The sequence below is a fragment of the Erpetoichthys calabaricus genome, chromosome 4 (assembly GCF_900747795.2).
Source record: "Erpetoichthys calabaricus chromosome 4, fErpCal1.3, whole genome shotgun sequence".
NCBI lineage: Eukaryota > Metazoa > Chordata > Cladistia > Polypteriformes > Polypteridae > Erpetoichthys > Erpetoichthys calabaricus.
In genome coordinates this window covers 192807132-192828412 of record NC_041397.2, presented here as the reverse complement: position 1 = coordinate 192828412, position 21281 = coordinate 192807132, and the positions used below count along the sequence as shown (strand labels likewise).

General features: G+C 36.8%; 1 protein-coding gene across 11 annotated transcripts in view; it reads right to left on the bottom strand.

Moving 5' to 3' along the window:
- The window catches only part of dock9b (dedicator of cytokinesis 9b), a 441285-nt gene that overhangs the window by 228468 nt on the left and 191536 nt on the right, over positions 1-21281 (bottom strand). For all 11 annotated transcript variants that reach the window (XM_051926266.1, XM_051926269.1, XM_051926275.1 and 8 more), the window contains exon 2: positions 6200-6316. In XM_051926266.1, the coding sequence (XP_051782226.1) occupies positions 6200-6316 (117 nt within the window). The remainder of the gene's footprint in view (positions 1-6199; positions 6317-21281) is intronic.

Genomic DNA, 21281 nt, shown 5'->3' with positions numbered 1-21281 from the left:
TTTGGCAGAATAAGAACAATTAAACATTATCATTACCTGTGCATGTTGGGTGTCAAGTGTGATATTTTGAGAAATAAAGGAGTACCACATCCAATGTTCAAAGGAGAATCTAAAATTAATGAAATTGGGCTGGGAGAAATTTAAGAAGCATATCATAATTGTGGGTGAAACTTGGATATATCATTATGGCCTAGAGTCCAAAGAAAAACTGGAAGCATGATGATTTTTCAGCGCCAAAGTAATTAAAGGTACAAGGCAATCCTGGCAAGACCATGTGAACATTTTTTTCCATATGGATTATATGTCTCAAAAGGGCCAAATTTCTGGTCAAAAGTATGCTGATTTGCTTGACTTTGCAGTAGTCAGTCATTAAACAACATTGAGGAAGATATCAATGATCCCCAGTCTGCTTCATCACCTTCATCACCAATCTGCTTCAACACCTTGAATGTGTTGTGCTTCTCAGTAACAAATCTGTCACACAAACTGTTGATAGTTTTAAATTAATATCTTCATATATAAATGATAAAAATATTATTCATTAGATTTATATTGCAGTATAAACACAACAGTCTGCTATAATAATACAATAAACACTGTTAAAAGTTGAAATGATAGCAATTCAGGGCATTTTTTCTCATAACAAAAATAACTTCAATTCTTTCTACTCTTAAGTTGTCATACTCAATGCACAGTTAATCCCTGCAAGCTGTTTTTATAATAATTGTTTCCTGAAGGTTTATAGAACACAAGTAGAGTATATTATCTAAGGCTGATTTTTTACAAAAATAAAAATGTTTTGAGAGTTGTTGCCCAAATGTCATTTAAATTAAAAGCCAGATTCTTGTGATAAAAGAAGTTCATCTGTGCCCCAGCTGACGCTGGCATTAAAGCACTTAGGGAGGACAGCTTCACAACACTGTTGTATTTTTAAATCCTCTATGTTTGTGATGTTACTGAAAAAAGCAAATAGGAATCAACTCCCTTTGCAATTTTTTAGGTGAACAAACTGCATGTGGCATGATACAAGATTGCTCATGGGCTGCATGGAATCTAAATTGTGCAAGAAACTATTCTGGTGATTATTTAGATTAGCAATTATGCAAAAATGATTAACCATAATGAATTCAGAAAATAAATTGATGAGCTATTAATTATTTCCCTAAGACTATAAATTACATATACAGTATAAAAGCTATGTAATTGAGCACGCTGGTGACAGACACAAAGATGCCACAGTGACACAACATTAATAATAAGTTCATTGATGCTGAGGACGGCAAATCAATAGTGCACCCTCCAGCAGCCAGAAATCAGAACCAATAATGTAGGCTAGAAACCAGCAAAGTTATCCAGAAAATTAAATAGGACTGCTGAGAACATAAAGTCCCCAAGGACAAAAGATAAAAATCATCAAAGTTTTCTATTTATAAGAATAGGGTCTTGTCTTCCTTTTCCTGGTCACAGCTTCCCAGTCTGAGATCACAATCATGTTAATGCATCTAACAGAAACAAACACATGGATGAAAAAAAAGGGCGAGGATGCTGCCAGAAGGAAATGCTTGGGAACAATCCCTTCACATAAAAAACACATACTCATTTGTGCTTTGTATTTTCAAATCAAGTGACCCAGAAAAAGGAAATGCAATTAAAGCCAGAACCTTGCAGCAAAGCTCAAAAAAGAAAAAAAAAAGGCAAGCATCTACCTGGGTCAAATCAACTTCTAAATCTGAATTTGTGCAAATTGGAGCCACACATTCATATATATATATGTGTATAAATATTATTATATATATATATGTATATATATATATATATATATATATATATATATATATATATATATATATATATATATATATATATATATATGTCAGTTTTGCAATTGTTGTGCAAGTAATAGGTTTAAACATATTAGTTGCACATGAATTACCATAATAATCATTATATAAAATTAAAATCAATCAATGTACAATTCTGTCAAATTCCTTATTTCTTTATTTCATAAGGGTAGAAAGTAAACTGTATTTCATTAAACAGTTACTGACCAGGAATTAGTGTGAATACAATACACATTCTTCCTTAATGCTTAAGGATTTAAATCGTTTTTTTTTTCTATAATTTGCTTGAACATTCCGGTTGATTTTGCGACTTCTCTCATCGCTCTATCATAGTTCGCTTGTAGGAGTGATTTATTTGTGCTACCCTGAGACAGAAGCTGCGGGCCGAGGAGGAAGCGTGACTCACTAGTGGGGAGCCGGACGGGGCCCTCCTCACTCACGCGCCAGCCTCCATTCGCATTGGTCTACCTGTTGCCACGTTTTGAAGCATACCTTGCCTCCACTTAGCTAGCAATACCGGTTTGTTTATTGATTTTTAAAGTTTGTCCTGTTTCACTACTACGCAGGACATCAAAAGTGGGGAGCTAGGCAGGGCTCGCCTCACATTCCATCATCCGTTCCAATCATTTTACCTCTCACAATGTGTTGGAGCAAACGTTGTCTCCGCTTAGCTAACAATACTCGTTTGTTTATTAAAGTTTGTCCTGTTTTACTACTTACATGGGCGGAGCCGCGGGGACAGCTAGTAATAAATACAGTATTAATGGTTCACAAGATCCTGATTAAAATTATTAGCAAAATGGATGTGCAGGTAACTAATATTCTATATTTCCATATAATATGAGAAGCAATGAAATACAGATTCAACCTCCAATTTCATAACTAAACCTTTTAGTTAAAACTTAACAGAAATGATGTTGTGCAGATTTTTAAGTTATCTGCTATTTTGCAATTACATGTTAGTAGTTTAAACCTGCAGTGTTGCTCCTTTTATGGTTTTTAAGTCCCTGTAGCAGACTTTGATAAACAACACAGAAAAATAGGATCCTAGATGGAGGGAGATGCATAAAATCTGAAACTGTTGCAATACAGTTCAGCTTTTCTATTTTCTATGGTAATACAAAACAAATTTGAATTGTGGCTATGAATTCTTTACAAGGAATAGAATTACAGTTTTTTCAAAAGTCTGCAAAATGTAAATATAGTTAATAATTCTAGACACTTGGTTGTCATTATCGAGCAGGGCACTGCTTGTTTATGTGGATTTTCAATGTTCTCCACTGGTCCAGATCCACGCAGGTTTTGTGAAAGTACTCCAGTCTCCTACATTCTAAATATATGTGAAGATATGCTGACGGTCAGTCTCAAAAGATTTCCTGGATGACTTCCGGATGGATGGATGGATGGATGGATGGATGGATGGATGGATGGATGGATGGATGGATGGATGGATGGATGGATGGATGGATGGATGGATGGATGGATGGATGGATAGATAGATAGATAGATAGATAGATAGATAGATAGATAGATAGATAGATAGATAGATAGACACACACACACACACATACAGTCTATGGTTTCAACATACACCAGAATGAATGAAAAGGAAGAAAATTTCAAAAAAAAATTTATGCTAAATAATTGTTTGGCCGAAAGTTCTCAGTGTTAGAGTGTCAGAGAGACAGCATGCAGCATTGTTCATAATGGCACTCAGTTTTGTTTCAATTCTCTCATTTGCTACTACCTCAAGGGGGTCCAGAGTGTGTCCCAAGACTGAGCCTACCCTTTTAATTAGCTTCTTACAATTCAGTGGGACTCTTGATGTTACGTTACCATTCCAACACAGCACAATGTAGAAAATCACAGTGGCCATCACAAAGTTATGGAAGATGTGAAGGATGTCATTACTCACATTAAAGGAATGCAGTCTCCTAATAAAGAAGAACCTGCTCTGCCCATTCTTATATAGTTCCTCTGTCTTCCAAAACCAGTTCAACCTGTCATTGATGTGGACCCCCAAGTACTTGCAGGAGAGCACCACCTCTACATCCATTCCTTCAACAGTGACCAAGCATAGACGCTCTTTGGTGTGGCAAAAGTCTATAACCAGTTCCTTGGTTTTGCTGATGTTAAGGGGCAAACTATTCACTTTGTGCCAAGTTCTTCACCTGTCTCCTATACTCTGTCACATCTCCTTATTAATACACCCGAAAAGTGTAAAATCATCTAAATATTTCTGCAAGTGACATGACTTGGTGTTATATTTATAGTCAGAAAGTGTACAGAGCAAGGAAAAAAGGAGACAGAACTGTTACTTGTGATGCTCCAGTGTTGCTCATATCCATATCAGATACAAATTACTTGATTCTCACAAACTGTGGTATGCCGACAAACAGTCTATTACCCAGGACAACCAGGTCTCATCCACCTGCATTTCTATGAGCTGCCCCTTTAAGAGGAATAGCTGGATGGTATTGAAAGAACTGGATAAATCACTTAAAAAAAAGATAAATGCTCTGTTATTTGGAAAATGGCAGTATATCTCTGTTGCTTAGTGTTTGTTGTTAGAATTGTCATTAATCACATAAAACATCATGTGCCATTCCAGCGCAGAAAATGTCATATACTCAGAAGTGTTAATAGCTGTGTCTTTCTGGCATCAGAAGAGAATTTTGTAATACTTTGGATTTCAACTAACATGATTCCATTACAGAATGAACAGTTAAGTGAATGCATGTTTCATTTGTTGACAGTGTCCAGAAATCAGCAGGGAGACACAGACACACTACCTTTTCCAGCAAACTGTTTTTTAGTAACTACACTGCTGAACTAAATTTGTTTATAGTTAAATATACTTTATATTCTGAATATAGACAGTTAAAAGAGATTTAGAAATTCCTACCCGACATGCGTATTTTTCAATATTCAACAATTCTCCTAATCTCTCAGTTAGCCATCAGGCTCAGAGAAAAATGCAACAGCAAGTTAAAACAGTAAGTAGCAGAATCACCTCACAGTAGCTAAACTGGACATTTTTTTTCATGATTCCAGAATTATATTACAACACAAAATGTAACACTATCAAGTTAATCTTAATTAAACTTTCATAATTCTTTTAGCACCCAACTAAATATTATGAATTAATCTTCAAAATACTAAACAAAAAAATCTGTACATATGCATGCAGTCGATTCCTGTAATAAGCACTGTGATCAGATGCTCTGTGACTATTCTCAGCTGCAGTTTCAGCTACATATGACCAGTACACATATATCACTATACTTTCACCCTCTTTTGGATACCTTCATTCATCTTACAGATTGCAAGTGAAGAGGACATTTGAATGAACACATCAGGAATCAAGACAGGGTGCCATAGCATTATAGGACACATGTACAAACCCACACTTACATATACCACGGAGACAATTTAAAATCAATTAACCCTAGCCAGCCTGTCATTTGGATGTGTGAGGAAACTGAAGAAGCCAGAGAGAATACTCAACATGAACATGACAAGACAGAAAAGTCCACATAGGCAGTGGCACACCATTGACTTTATCCCAAAAGTCAAGAGCTGTGAGGAGCAGCATTAAACCACATTACCATTATGCTGCCAATCCAGCCTTGTTCATATAAGCCTTATACTTGGGTTTGCTTCTTCACAGATCAACAATGTCAAAATATTTATGAAAATTTCAAACCAGTTTCTATGATGAAAACTTTACTTGAAAATTGTATGAGACTAAAATGTGATCAAAACGACATGGATATGATGTTAGAGTCATTTATCCATAGAACACAGGCGAACTGCAATATCTGCAATAATTCTCTTTATTTTATTTCACTATCTACAATGTAAACAGTTTTCTGTTCAAGCTTCTTCAATACGGAAAAAAGTTTTGATTAAAAGTGGATTTACATGATTGCAAAATGTAAAACTGAATCTTATCTGAAATTTACCTATATATAAAGGAGCACCAAGACTTCCCAACATATCAGCTTTCCTGTGGTGACCACCAATGCAGGGTAACATTACAGTAAAATACTTCAACTTAAGAATAGCAGCCAGTGAAAATAAAAATCCATGAAACAATAATAGATGCTTGTTGAATGGATACAGAGATAACCTCTGACTGCTCTTGGGCCTGAAAAGGAAGTATACACTGTTAAATTGATGCCTTTCCTGAATATGGAGTGATGGAAAACACTGCCTCATTCTCACTGGTGTCAAAGCCAGGTTTTCTGCCAAGGGTACTGAATATAAAACATAAAAGTTTGCTTAGCTTTATTAAATGTACGGTAAAAATGAAGTAGGGTTATTTTCAGTTCACAAAGTGAAGGCTTTTTACTCACCTGGAAATCATCCATAGGAAACTGCAGCATATCCCGTAAGGCATCGCTAAAAATCTGCGTTTTCCTCTGTACAATGACATTCTCATAATCTAATGGCTCAATGAGTTTCGGTTTTGCCTAAAATCAAGACAATAAAAATAAAAAAAAGTTAGGAAAGCAGAGGCCATTCCAAAAAATACCCCAAAAAGAGGTATTTACATTTTAAAAGAAATATTTGTTGAAATGCGTAAAAGAAATGTTAAGATGATTAATGAGCTGTATCAGAAATTTATGAGTTACATGATAAAAAACTTTCCACAATAATGTATGTTCTTCTGTTTAATGAAGTATGATGCTGTTGATTGGACACCAAGAACAAATCTGTTGCTGCTACTTTGTGCTAAATTCACTTACATTAATCATTTACATTTACTTATTTTGCTGATGCCTTTATCCAAGGCGACTTACAACATTTATGATACAGCTGGTTACATTTCTTATCTTTTTGGTTTTCCATTTGGAGTACGGACAAGTCAAGTGACTTTCTCACGATTACACAGTATCAGTAGTGGGATTTGAACTCACAACCTCAGGGTTTGAAGTCCAAAGCCTTTACCACTACATCACACTGCCTGCACTAAATCAGAAAGCACAATGTGAAAAAAAAATTATAATACAGAGCTAGCATGATTATGCCCTCATTGTGCAACAGACATTATGCATCCACAGAAATAAATCCCTTTATGATGTATGTATGGTTAGGCATGACCATATGTGTGTTAGTTTAACAGATACAATCCATTTACTTATTCTTATATTTCTGCATAAATTATTTTTTGTACGCAATGATATTATTAACCTGTGGTGGGTTGGCACCCTGCCCGGGATTGGTTCCTGCCTTGTGCCCTGTGTTGGCTGGGATTGGCTCCAGCAGATCCCCGTGACCCTGTGTTCGGATTCAGCAGGTTGGAAAATGGATGGATGATATTATTAACAATATAACTAATGATCTAATGAAAAAAGCAGCTTTACACTTTTTCTTGCTTTTTTTAATATTTAATGTTTGGTTGATATCTCTCCCTAATACTTATATATTAAATCATTTCTATTCACAAAATTATACTGGAAGTGACTTGATGTCTGCTTGGCCAACTACAATGGCTACTCCAGTCCAACTGTGTACTTTAGTGTATAGAGACAATCGACAATATAAATCCCCTTATTTTCTTGTGCACACTGTTAAAATAAAATAACAAAAAGAATTTAAATAATAGTTGCCAGTATTCAAAGTTCTTATTTTCATGAAAAAAATTTACAACAAGTGCACAAGTAAAATACTTTTGAAAGTATTTTAATAGAAAAGCAGAAATGAGCATCTGTTCTGAGACACTTTAAAGTGTCAAGGAAAAACACCCAAGTATTTGGCAGAAATAAGTCTTTTAGGAAGATATGCTTAACACAGTGGTCCCAGGCAGAGCACAAATGATTACAGCAATGGTTATAATCTCACAGAGAAATTTACCAAAACACATGTATTTATTCCATCATGCATGCGAATACACATTCCAAATGCATGACTGTAATGAAGACATTGTTCTTTTAAAAAATCTTCCTGCTTATTCTTCAGCAATATTTTGCCTTAAGTCATTTGGAAACTTTGCCACCCAGCTTGTATCAAGAGGAACAAGTAGTAGAGGAAATAAGTTATTTGTATAAAGTATACCTTGTTAACCTTCTCTAAACATATCAACTGCTAGAAATCATAGTTTCAAATCAACCTCTGATCAGTGTATTCTTGAAACCTGAACACTACTACTACTAATAATAATAATTCATTTTATTTATATAGCACCTTTAACATGCTCAAGGCGCTTCACAGAGTCTTAGAAAAAACAGCAGGGTATATGTAACATTGGATACAAATGTTTTCCTGAATAGAACAATGAAACAGATAACAAAGCATTAAATAGAATAAAGGACAATAAACCAGAGTAAAATACTAAATTCAATACTAAAAGAAAAACCTAACAAATAACCTAATTTGTGATATAACAGACACACAAATTATCCTGAACACCTGGAGAGAGAAGTAAACTGAATAAAAGCCTTCCTAAATAGATGAGTTTTAAGTTGTTTTTTAAAAGAATGAATGGAGTCAGCTGATCTAATTATGCTATAAAACATTGCCACCCCACCTCCCCACGCCCACTCGAGTAAAACAGTTCCCACACTATTAAAAGTAAGCCAGCCACTGAGTAATCTCACAACCTCTTTAACAGAAGTTGGTTAATAGAAGAGACACTACCAAAGTGAATTGTTGTGATGAGCAGTATCCACAAGCACTACTCAAGTGCACCTGGCACCAGCAGGCTCCAGATTTAAAAGTTCTGAATGATGTAAGAATGCAAACTAAATAAACAAACTGCACAGCAGACAAACCAAACGAATAACACAAGAACCTTTAAAAGCATAATGTGCAATTCAGATATGTGTGTTTTGTGGCGCCTTATCATTCCTGTGACATTTCATTTTTGACATGAGCACATTTTAGATTCAAACACAGGGTTGTATTAGGGACTATAAGTAACTCATTATTTCTTCCATCCATTTTCTAAAGTGCTTGGTCAAATACAGGGTCACACAGGAGCTGCAGCATATTCTAGAAAAATGGAGTGCAAAGAATGAATTAACTATTGATAGGTCAACAGACCACTGCTGAGCATAGTGACCCAAACTCACTCAACTCAGAGTCACCAATTATTTTAATTGACATTTATCTATACAGCAGAGAAAACTAAAGAAACTGGAGGAAACCCACACTGACAGAGAAAGAAACTGTAAACCTTCACATACTGTAGTTGGGCATATACCCTAAAGCTATTGGCAAGTAGCTCCTAATCACTGTGATACTGTGTCACATTATTGTTTTTTGAATATCGAGCAAAAAACAATTAGGGCAAATCTAAATAATCTAATTAACAATGTGTTCATTGGTGTATGATCAGAATTATATCAGTTCACCACACCTGCCTTCCTCTGATATTAATACAAGAAATGCACACATGCTTTTTCAATTGGTGTATTTTTTCATGCTTATTGTGTTGTTTTATGATATGAAGCACAGAAAAAAATAACATTTTTTTTTAAAACTGTTGGTATCTATTATATTAAAAGTTTTCCGCTGTGTTCATGTTATTCAGCCTTCAAAATTCCCCTCCACACCGCTCGCCCAATCATTACTCCTACTGAGCACATCCTCTCTACGTACCACCCCTGACACTCTCAGTGCTGCTAACTCACCCTTCAACGCAGTTGGTTATAGTGGCATGGCAGAAAAGCAAATTATCTATTCAAGAATGCTGAATTTTAGATTGCAATAGAAAAACAGCGAAAAGAGCTGATAATGAACTTCAAAAAAAGAAAATGAACAAAAAAGAGCTGCATATAATAAAAATTAAACACAAAGAGAATCATCCAATAAATGAGAAAGAGAAAAATATCCCAAACAATATGTGAACAGAAATGCAAAAAAGCAACATTAATAGAATGTGAGTTAGAGGATAAAGTAATTAATAATATTGTTTTTGACAAGGTGTTAATGCAATTTAATTTTTTATTTACTTTTTATTACATTTTACTTTTTTACATCTACTTTTTTACTTTTACTTCTTACTACCTTTTATTATTCATTGGTATTTAAAATGGACAGCTGTAGTGAAATACTCCAGTAATTGATTTTCAAGTAAAAATATCTAAGAACCAAACTGCCTTCTTCCTGCACCCTGAATACTCTTCTATACCAACTCTTAAATACATGGCTTTCTCTAACGGAGGGGCTCCCCAACGCCCTTCGAGCAGCTCAGTCATGAGATAGTACGCACCCAACACCTGCCCCTGTGTGTTGGCGAGGGAAGCAAGCAGGGGATGGAGCTTCCTAGTAATAACTAATAATCTACATTAAAAGTGTGCTAAAACACACTGCATGCTGGCCTCTAGCTTTAGGATTACTCATCTGCCTTAACACTAGAATCCCTGAAGCCCACGAAAAATGTCGTAATCCCAGGCCACCTTAAATTCTTTTGCACATCTCCACCAGCGTCTTTATTTTGTAACTATGTCAATCAGCACAAGCAGCCTGCTATCTAATCTCCCCATTGATGCAGCTAAGTTCTCTTAGCTCAAGTCTCCATATCTGGGTGTGAGGTGCCTGCAGTTGTATAGGGTTAATAATATATCATTATTTGGAATACATACATTTCATGTGTGTTCCGTGACTACAACGATCTGGGTAAATGTAGGATGACAGGAAATGTGAGGCAAGACATGCTGACCACATACATAAAACAGAAGCTTTTTCCATGTTATAGTAATAATGACGTGAAGTGTATAATGTGTGAAGACTTTACTCCAAATATCAAATAAACACGTGCGCTTTTATTCAAGAATATAACCAAAGAAAAAAAAATCATTCAATTTACATGTTGCTGTCAATGAGTTAAAAATCCAAGCTCAAATGTCAATCGATGGAGAGGTGCGAAGGAATTTAAGGTGGCACGGGATTACGACTTTTTTCGTAGGTTTCAAAGATTCTAGAGTTAAGCAGGATCACGGGCATTGGGTGTAATTTTGAGGTGTCTCCAAATAAATGCTTTACAAATAATGAAAATCTTAATGACACCAAAACAAAAATATATTTCTAGCAGAAAGTTATAAAAGATCTCTATTACACAATCTTTTGTACAACTCATCTTGGTTTTAAAGGACAAAGTTGGACTGGCAGATCAGGCTTCCAGTTCTCCATAATCAGTTTCCATCTCCTCTAGAATGCATCTTTTGATTCTTGGGCAGCTCTCTAGTCTCCCCCAAGTTCATATGGTCAGGTACAGCTACAGGAGGCACTCAGGAACACATCCTTACTAGACACAAGAACTAACTCAATCCGATAATCTGGATCTAAAAATGCATATTTTTGGCGATTATGGATCTCCTAAGGCTGATGTCTGCCACTCTGAGGAATATCCCCCATATTTCACTCTTTTTACCACTATCAAAATCTTGCTAGGATGTAGACTAACCAGTAAACAGAGAGTTACCCAGGGACAAAACTTCAAAATTTAGTATAACAAATATAGAACCACCATAGTTGCACCAATCCACTCATTAGTATCATGTTTTCTCTTCACCAATTACAAAAAAAACAAAACACAAAGTCACTTTAAAGTCATCAACATTTGGCCTTCTATTACTCCTTTACTGGCTGATATTCCTTTTCAAGCAAGATCATGGAAAAATCTGATTCCAACTGTGACATACTGTTGCAGAACATCTGAGTAAGAAGAGCATTACAACATTCACTACTAAGCAGAGATATAACCCTTAGACCACCCAAAATAAAACTGTTCCTCTTGAAGGTCCCATCTAGATATATTGACCTCTGTAAGTTATTCCATATATATTAACAGTTGGCTTACTAAATACAATTTATCTTACTTATGAAAAAAAATCCTTGCAGACCTCTGCAGTTTGTTTTTGGGAGAATGTTTCACATGACATGGACCAGAATTAAAAAATTAATAGTACTTGTTTAAAACATGTTTGAAAATTTCAATTATTTTTGGGATGTAAAATAAATGACTACATCAGACAGGAAAAGACTCGGCATGCCTACTTAGTCATACCCCATTCATTTTTATTCCCCTTCATTTTTTAGCTTATATACTTTTGTTTCTTATATCAGGTCATGGATTTGTTATTTTGAAGCACACATGTGTTGTAAATCAGTGATAAAGCATCAAGTTAATCTTCTTGTTATCATTTGTGTGGTTTTTGAAATTGCCATATACTTTAAAAAAACTGGCAACAGCGGAAGTAATTTCGTTTAATGGGAAAAAATTATACGAAGGTATAAGAAAAACGTCTGATTATTCCTGGCAGTTGTCATACAAATTAAGTGGAAATACTGCTGTGAGTAGACCATGTGTTTTGGAGTACTTAAAGCTCAACAACATACAAATGTATCCAGTCATAAATGAATAAATGGCAATTTATTGAAAATAAAGTGCCAATACATACTATGTGTATTTTGATTTCCATAGTTAAGTTCAACTAATTATTCAAATACACTGAAACTGAACATTGAATCGTATTGTCATCTAATGTGGACATTATGGTGGAGCAGTGTTTAGTCAGGTTACTTCTTGCTAGCTCAATGGATATACACTCAAATTCAAGCTTAGGTTCAGTACTGTCTGTGTATATTCATGTTCTCCCACATAGCTGTGTGGCTTCATTCTCACACCCTATGACATGTATGGGATGTTGACTGAGGACACTAAAACGTCCACAGCAGGCTGAAAATAAGTGTGCGTAGATATTCCTCAAAATGGGCAAATGTCCCATTCAGGGCTAGCTCCTGACAAAGAAGACTTCACAGTGGTTATGTAATACAACCAAGCATCAGTAGTGATACTAATGACTTCATGGACTATCTCAGTAACATGTTTAATTTTAACCAAAATAAACACCTTCTGGGTTCAACAATAATGGACCACAGCAAAGTAGCCCCATTGTAGCATATTAAAATGATTTCAAGAATACAAAATTTTGGTAGAAAGTTGTTACATCTATAGGGCATTGTTCCATTAATGGTTTAACATTTATGTTTAGTAAAATCTTAATAAAGAAGAGGTCAGAGAAAAGTTTAATTTTAATTTCTAACAGGAGTATTTTGGAAGCTCAAATATAACTCAATTATTAAAATAGTCATTGCCACATACTTTATCAAAAATGGCTTTTGCTCAAGAAACTGTATGAAGAATTGCAATGTCCTAATTAAAAAGATTACAATATGCAAGCTTTCGAGGCAACTCAGGCCCCTTGTTCAGGCAGTACATCTTGCCTGAAGAAGGGGCCTTAGTTGCCTCGAAAGCTTGCATATTGAAATCTTTTTAGTTAGCCAATAAAAGGTGTCATTTTGCTTAGCTTTTATCTACATTCATAATGGCTAACACGGTACAACACCGTAGTACTAATGTCCTAATTAAAAACCCAACACAAAACTCCTCAAATATTTCAGCACAGTGTTTAAAATGAGACAATAGTCTTGTTCTACAACCCAGAATTTCAGGAAATAACAACTATTTTGGTGCTACATTTAAAGACAACTTTTCACCTGACAGTCACCAACAATTTTATGAGGATCTATAATTTACATTACAACGTGCTTATTTGTTCAAAAAATGTAATGAAAGCAAAATCCATTCTTGTCCAACATTAAGACGTGGAACTTCGCAGGGTTCAGTTTAGAGACTATTTTCTCTGTAAAACGTTAGCTTTAGAAGCAATATGCATAAAGAGAATGTAAATTTTCCCTTTTATTTGAAAGAAAAAATATCCCGATATATCCCAAATTAACCCCTTTAAAAGCAAAAAAGTAAGTATTACATTACATAACTTCTTTTATTAACTCTCACTATTACGTACGGTTACTGCTTTAAAAATATTTTTTTTTCCTGAGAGTTTTTTTTTCCCCTTAACAAAGCTTCAGGTAATGGGATCGTATAAACAAGAATAAGGAGTAGGTATACTGAGCTGATACAGTATATGTTTTCTAATCATAAAAAAAAAAAGTATGTATTTTAATACATTATTGTTTATCACAGCATTGTAGAGTGACAAAGTGTTACATGTTGGTTGGACATGGAAGTGAGAACTTCATTGTACTATGCTCATATGACAGTACTACAAGTACTATAATTATTACTTTAGAACTGATTTGAAAATCCTCGTAATCATTGGCCCATTGGGTAAATCTACTGCTTCACAGCCCCAAGTACCAGAGATCTCTTTCCAGAATGGTCAATGAGTACTGAGTTTACACATTCTTTCCATGTGTTTTTACTGACCACCGCCTTCTTGAAAGTGTACACTGATCCATTTTCTATGTAAGTTCAGAGATGCAGAGGCTAGAGGCCATTCAAGCAATGTGCAAAGCAGGAACCAACCCAGAGTGGGCCAACATTCAGTTGGAGAGCACACTCAAACATACATACAGCCACCCTCACTACTAGAGCAATTCAAATGCACCACTTTACCCCTGTGAACCTGTGTTAGGATATAGCGGGTTGGAGAATGACTGACCGACAGTTTACACTTTGTACAGTTTTTTTTGGTATGTTAAAGGAAAGACAGAATTTTAAGAAGAAACTCCACCTAGACATGGGGAGAAAACACCACCTCTACACTATGAACATGATCCAATGTTCCTTGAAATTATATGTAAACAACCTTACCCACTGCAATTAACACTGTGTGTGCTAGGTTGACTGTCCTAGTATGAAGGAATATGAGTTTGTATCTAAGTCTCATTTAAATAAGCCTTGTTTTTCAATCGAGGCTCAATAAGCTGTACAAACGCAAAGCATCTCTTGTTAACTCAACATGGACTTATGCAATTCATGGTTATGCACACACGTGATATTTCGGCAGCCATGAGAACAACATTAAATACGATAAAAATCCTGTCAGTGACAAAAAGAAGGTAGCGATGAATGACAATTTTAGAGCTGTATATTAATTCTTGACCTTTTCAATGGATAGTTTAGGTTATAATGTTCTACTATTTTGTAATAAACATGTGTAGAAAAGGCTCTATACAGGCACCCGACCCGGCACAGAAGGACACAGAGGCACGTATAAAACAAGGACTTTTTATTTTCTTCTTCACCTGTGGGCGCACGTCTTCCCCGTGACCCATAGGCAATACACAGTCCCAAAAGCACTCTTTCCACACAGCAACAATCCTTTCTCTTCTCCCACCTTGGCACCACCACTCCTCCCAGGCAACCTCGTCCTCTTCCTCCCGATTCTGGCTCATGAGTGGTGGATGCTGGCCCTTTTTATAGCCCACCTGGAAGTGCTCCAGGTGCTTGATCACCTGTGGCTAATTGCACTTCCGGGTGGGGCTGCAGAGATGTCCAGGTGGGTTCCTGGCTCCATGCAGCACCCCCTGGCGGCCACCTCAGCTCCCCACAGGGTTGTGGAGAACTCCATCTCCCAGGAAACCCTGCGGGAAACTGAGGCAGCATCGTCAGCCAGGGAGGCTGCCACCAAGCGTCCCGGGGGAGGTAGTGAGACATCCATAGCTGCTCCCCCGGAACATATACAGAAGGGGCGTCCCGCCTGTCACACATGCAAGATGAATTTAAATGAGAGTTCAGGAACATTAGACATGCTAAGAAAAAAAAATTCCTCAGAACATTTCTCTGTTTTATTTCTCATTGAACTAACATTTCATCAGCTCTCACTCCACAACACTCCACTAAAGTTCATCTATAGTCTACTACAGAGCAGGCTAAGAGAACACATAGTTGCCTCAATTAAAAGGCATGATTTGCCCTACTCCTTTTCGTGCAATCTGAACTGGTTGAAATGAAATTTAAGCGAGGCTTACTGTATGAAAGATAAAAATGTATATATTAGCATAAATAGCATATTAGCATAAATAGCCATAGAAGTAATTAATAGCTTCTGAAGCATTAGATTTAACATCCATATTACTAACCGAGAATGCTAAACCGGATGGACGCAGAGACATCCGGCCATGGGCCATAGCCGCAAAAAGACGTACTGCGCAGGCGCCCCAAGAAATGAGGCTCCGCGAGAGGCGGCCGCGACCACAGAAAAAAGGAGTGAGCACAGAAAAAAGGAGTCAAAGAAATGAGGCCCCGCGACCACAGAAAAAAGGAGTCAGCACAGAAAAAAGGAGTCAAACGCAGGCGACGCACAGCGCCGCACGAAACTAGCACACAAAAAAAAAAGAAGCCCCCCCCCCCCCCCAAGGAACCGGACAGGACACACACAAAGAGGACGATTCAACAAGCCCCTGGCACACAAAAAGAAAGAAGACGCTCGCGCCCACCCCCCACTCCCCCTCTCAGACACCGCAAAAGCACACAGCGCCGCACACGAATCCCATTGCACACGAAACGGCACCCACACAAACAGGAGGATTTAACAAGCTCCTAACGCACCAAAAAAAAGAAGCCGTGGCCGCCATGCCAGGCCCATTAGAGACGAGACATGGCACACGAAACGTTCACAACAACGACGAATCAGACCCACAAACACACTAACATCAATAAGAAGTGACACCCAAAGCCCCATTTCTAAAGGAACCGTCCATATTAAACATACGTCATCTCAACACCTTCACACTAGGCAGCATAGGTGGATCTCCTTACAATAAAGCACTATTAACCGTTCAACTGCAGAAAAGGCTCCATATTAACAGTGAGTGCGATCCTCCTTATTACTTATCCATATTTCGCATACTGAGGAACAAACAAGTCATGAATACACGCTCACGGGTACAAAACGATTCGGCAAGGATAACGGGACCAAACACACGAACCCGCATGAAACAACAAAATACACGGCGGCGCATCTGCATTACATCCTACAATAGTTCACTTGATTTTGCATCTACCGGAGTAAATATCAGGTCACCAAAAGGCAATGACCCATACTGCTTTCGCGTATGTGGACAAATATTACATCGCATTGGAACAGTGCACCCTGAAACAAATCAAGAACGCAAATATGCACAAATCACGTCAGCACCTACAAAGCGCTTCTGAAACCGCGGAAGAAAAAATGTCTCGGCTCCAAAAACACATGTCACTCCTTATTCCAAATACCGGTCCCAATCACAGAAACATCGGTATCCACTATGACAATGCACAGTAACAATGCACGTGACATCCGTCTTGCCACACTATTAATTATAGATGAATGTACAATGGCATCCAGTCACTTACTCAACACCATTGATAAACTTCTACAAACGTTGATGAATAATAATATTCTCTTTGCGGGAAAGGTACTTTTATTAGGAGGAGATTTTAGACAGTGCTTAACTATTACTCCACTTACAATGCGCTCAGCTATTGTTCAATCCACCTTAAAATACGCGGACAATTGGCATTGCGTTGATGAATAATAATATTCCCTTTGGAGTGAAGGTACTTTTATTAAGAGTAGATTTTAGACAGTGCTTACCTATTGCTCCACATTCCATGCACTCAGCTATTATTCAGTCCACCTTAAAATACGCGACGACGTCATATAAACAACACGAGACCGAACTACAATACATATACAGGCGCGAAACCTGATTGGTGATAATACGAAGAAACGAACAGTCCGCATATTAACAGTGAGTTCGATCCTACTTATTACTTATCCATATTCCTAACGATAAAGATCAAACAAGTCATCAATTCACGATCACGGATACAAAACTAGACGGCTCGAGTAACGGGACCACAAACACGAACCCGCATCAAACAAAAAAATTCACCTCGGCGCGCTTCTAAAACCGCGGAACAAAAAATGTTACGCGAACAATTGGCTTTGCTTTCTAAAGATACACTTGGTACAAAACATGCGATTTCCAGATCCCGAATATAACAATTGGTTATTACAACTAGAACATTGTACACTCACCAATACAGATGGACTTCACCCAGATATTATTACAATTCCTCAACCCTTCATCTGCGACGACTTACTTACGGAGATATTTGGAACAGCGGTCTCATTAGACCAAATGCCCCTTTTAACACAAGGTACTATATTATGTCCAAAAAATATTAATGTTGATCACATTAATAACCAGGTCATTTCATTACTTCCTGGAGAGGCACGTCTCTTTCTAAGCTCTGACAAACTTGACTCTGATGACGACAATGAACATCTAAATTTCCCCTTAGAATATTTGAACACTATTAACCCAGCCAGATTACCACAACACAATCTTAACCTTAAAAACAGAACAATAATCATGCTATTAAGAAACCTTAACACTAAACAGGGTTTATGCAATGGCACACGTTTAGTCGTCAACACCATGACACACAATGTTATTCAAGCAACAGTTCTTACAGGATCACATGCTAACAATACTGTTCTCATTCCTAGAATTGACCTTACGAGTTCTGATCTAGAATTACCTTTTACATTGAAACGCCGACACTTCCCCATTAAACCTGCATTTGCCATGACCATCAACAAATCACAAGGACAAACCATGGACAAGGTTGGCATCTACCTCTCTGAGCCCATTTTTGGACATGGACAACTTTATGTTGCCTTCTCACGTATTCGACGTTCATCTGACGTTAAAGTTAAAGTTATAAATGCTCCATGCCAAGTAAGACTCATTCAAAGACAGGACACCATCTTTACTACTAATGTTGTATACAAAGAAATATTCCAATAAACCATTACTCTGTGCCAAACACTGTATTTTTGGATTTCTATATGCATCATCCACACCTGCACACTATTCTATATCTAATTCATACATCTCACTCTTTGTCATGCCCCAACGCCAGGGGTTGGCGAGCGAAGCGAGCAGGGGGCGGAGCCCCCTAGTAAATTAGAATGTTAAGCAAATAAGATAGGTCAAGCAAATGGTTAACTAAAAAATCAGTCATACTGTATTCCATTTCCATCCACCCATTTTCCAACCCGCTGATTCCAAACACAGGGTCAGTATTAAGAGAGGAAGAATAGAACAGGACAAGAATTACATACATAAACTACCCGAGGACAGGATAAGGAGGGACAGGAGCACCTGTGTTCAAGGTTAGGAAGCTGAGGAATTATACCACTGACTTAATATAGAAAAAATGGTTCTGGTAGGCACGTAAGAAGCCAACTGGAACAGTGAGTCAGCAGAAACAGCAAAAGGAAGATGATGTATGGAAAGTAACATTAGTGTATTCATGTATTAGCATAAATAAATATATACAAATAGATAAACTTTAACCTTAGTGTAGATACTAATGCAAGTCAGGACTGCCAAGTAAATGATTAAATAAAAGCACATGCTATATTTCTTTTTAAATTAAAACTTAGCTTTAACCACCAAATAGATTAGGAAGGGAAAATGACGAGAGGAAGCCCATAAAATGAAGAGAGGCCTTGGCCAGTGAAGGAAATAAGCAAAAACAGAAACTAGAGATGAACAATAGACAGTAGAAATGCTGGGGGGCAGCTGCAGGGAAAGTCAGGAGATAATAATGGCTCCCATGAGAACTCGAGGTTATCGGCTGGGCAGGTGCAGAGGGGAGTCAGAGAAAACAGCAAATGAGCTAATTTGAGCGAGGTCAGAGTGATAAGAAATGACTATGTAAGTTTGGAGTCCTGAACTGTTTGGGGCTCAGCTCAATTTGGCCATATTGGGTTGAGTCCATGTTATTATTATGGTTATTTTATTGCAATAAAACTATAGACTCTGTTTGCCTATCCCGAGACTCCTAATAGCCTTCATTTCAGGTAAAAAGCCTTCTGGTGACAATTTTTTTGCCACGACAACTGTTTCATGGAATAGCCCTGGTAAACAATTTAGCCATGTTTGGACCCAGTGCTGCAGAGATAGATGTCAGATACCTGTAAAAAGGTAGTAGAATATGTGGTTTCTGAAAATGAATGGCACAAGTGTTTGTTTACTTGCGAAACTGTACATGTATAAGACTTCAATATCTAACAGGATGTTCTGTTAAAAACCCATTACCATTTCCTTCTGATTTTAAGCTGCTAGGTACTCCTAAGCCACACAGCTTCACAAAAAGGAGTAATGCCAACTTCATAGAATGACTTCAGTGCTGGGCAACTTCAGAAGGCACCTTTTTCATGCTGTCACACCAGTCTTAGACATTAAATTAGATAAATTCAAACTGGGCAGTGTTACATACAAGATTATCGAAAATGGTTTATTTTTATTTCCAAATAAACAATCATTTAAAGTGTATTGCACGTGAAATATCTTAAGATGAAAGACATATGAAACATCTGCAAAAATGTTGTAAAAGCTATGCCACAAGACAAGTATGTTAAACTTGAAATACAAAAAATAAATTCAGTTGCTTTGGTATAAAAGCAATAAAACTTCAGTTAAGACTATAAAGAAGGAGACAGAGCCAAAAATAAAAAAATATCTTAGTAACCCTTATTTACTGTTAATGTGTGATCTAAAAAAATAGCTTAATTCTTTTGATTTAATTGGCACTTGCAATTCTGATATCAAAACCTTCCAATGTCAACTTTAGCAGGTCAACAATTAAGACAAATCTTTTTAAAATTTTGGGAAATAGGGAAAAAAGGGAGGTTTAATGAAATCCTTAAGAAAAATGTGCTTAGAGATTTGGTGGATTTTTAAGCTGCTGAAGTGAGCACCACTAGGCCACTTTAAATCTGAAGTGTAAAGGTATCAGTGTGGAACTCTCTTATTATTTTACATGAATGCTAGTCTAACTGGTGTGAGATACAAAAAAAAGGGAAATCACCTACAGTAAAACCTAGTATACCTCAATAGGCTCTATTACATTTTTTCTGATTCATTAATCATTGAGATATAGAAATGCAATGACATTGCAAAGGTTGAGCTGCAGTAAATATTTAAATAGGCTTAGAGAGCTAGAATATGTGATAAAATGATAATGTTAACACACATAACAGTCTCATAACCACAGTACCCAGTTCAGAGTCAAGGTGGACCTGTATACATTCATAATCAAATTATAATAATAAAAACTTCTTAATTATGGACAAATGTAAAAATGGGTACCACTAAATATTAATAAAGAGAGGTAAAATGAGCAGAACGAGTAGTCAACTTTTAATGAATTGAATTAATAAATAATATCTAAATAAATAAATATAAATATTATAAAAGAAAATCTTGGGACAAGACAAGACTATCGCCAAGAGATTTTTTCAAGTCCCACCCTCCTCTCAACCATTTACGGTTAACAGCCCACATGCCCACGGTCCTCTCACCTGTCATTCGTGTGAAAGCTTTTATCAGACACAGTTCCTGCGCTCTCAGCTCTTATGAATTTTTTATATTTTCCTTACTTTAAGTTCACAATAAAAGAAGACTTGTTATGTCCAGATCTCATTAAAGAATTTTATCCCGAAGGGTTATCAACAGAAGAAATGAGTACATAGGTAATCCCAGCACCGAGAAAAGAGGAAGTCAAATGAATTAATGCGAAAATTGTCAATCGGTTACATGGTAAATTGGTTAAATGCGTAT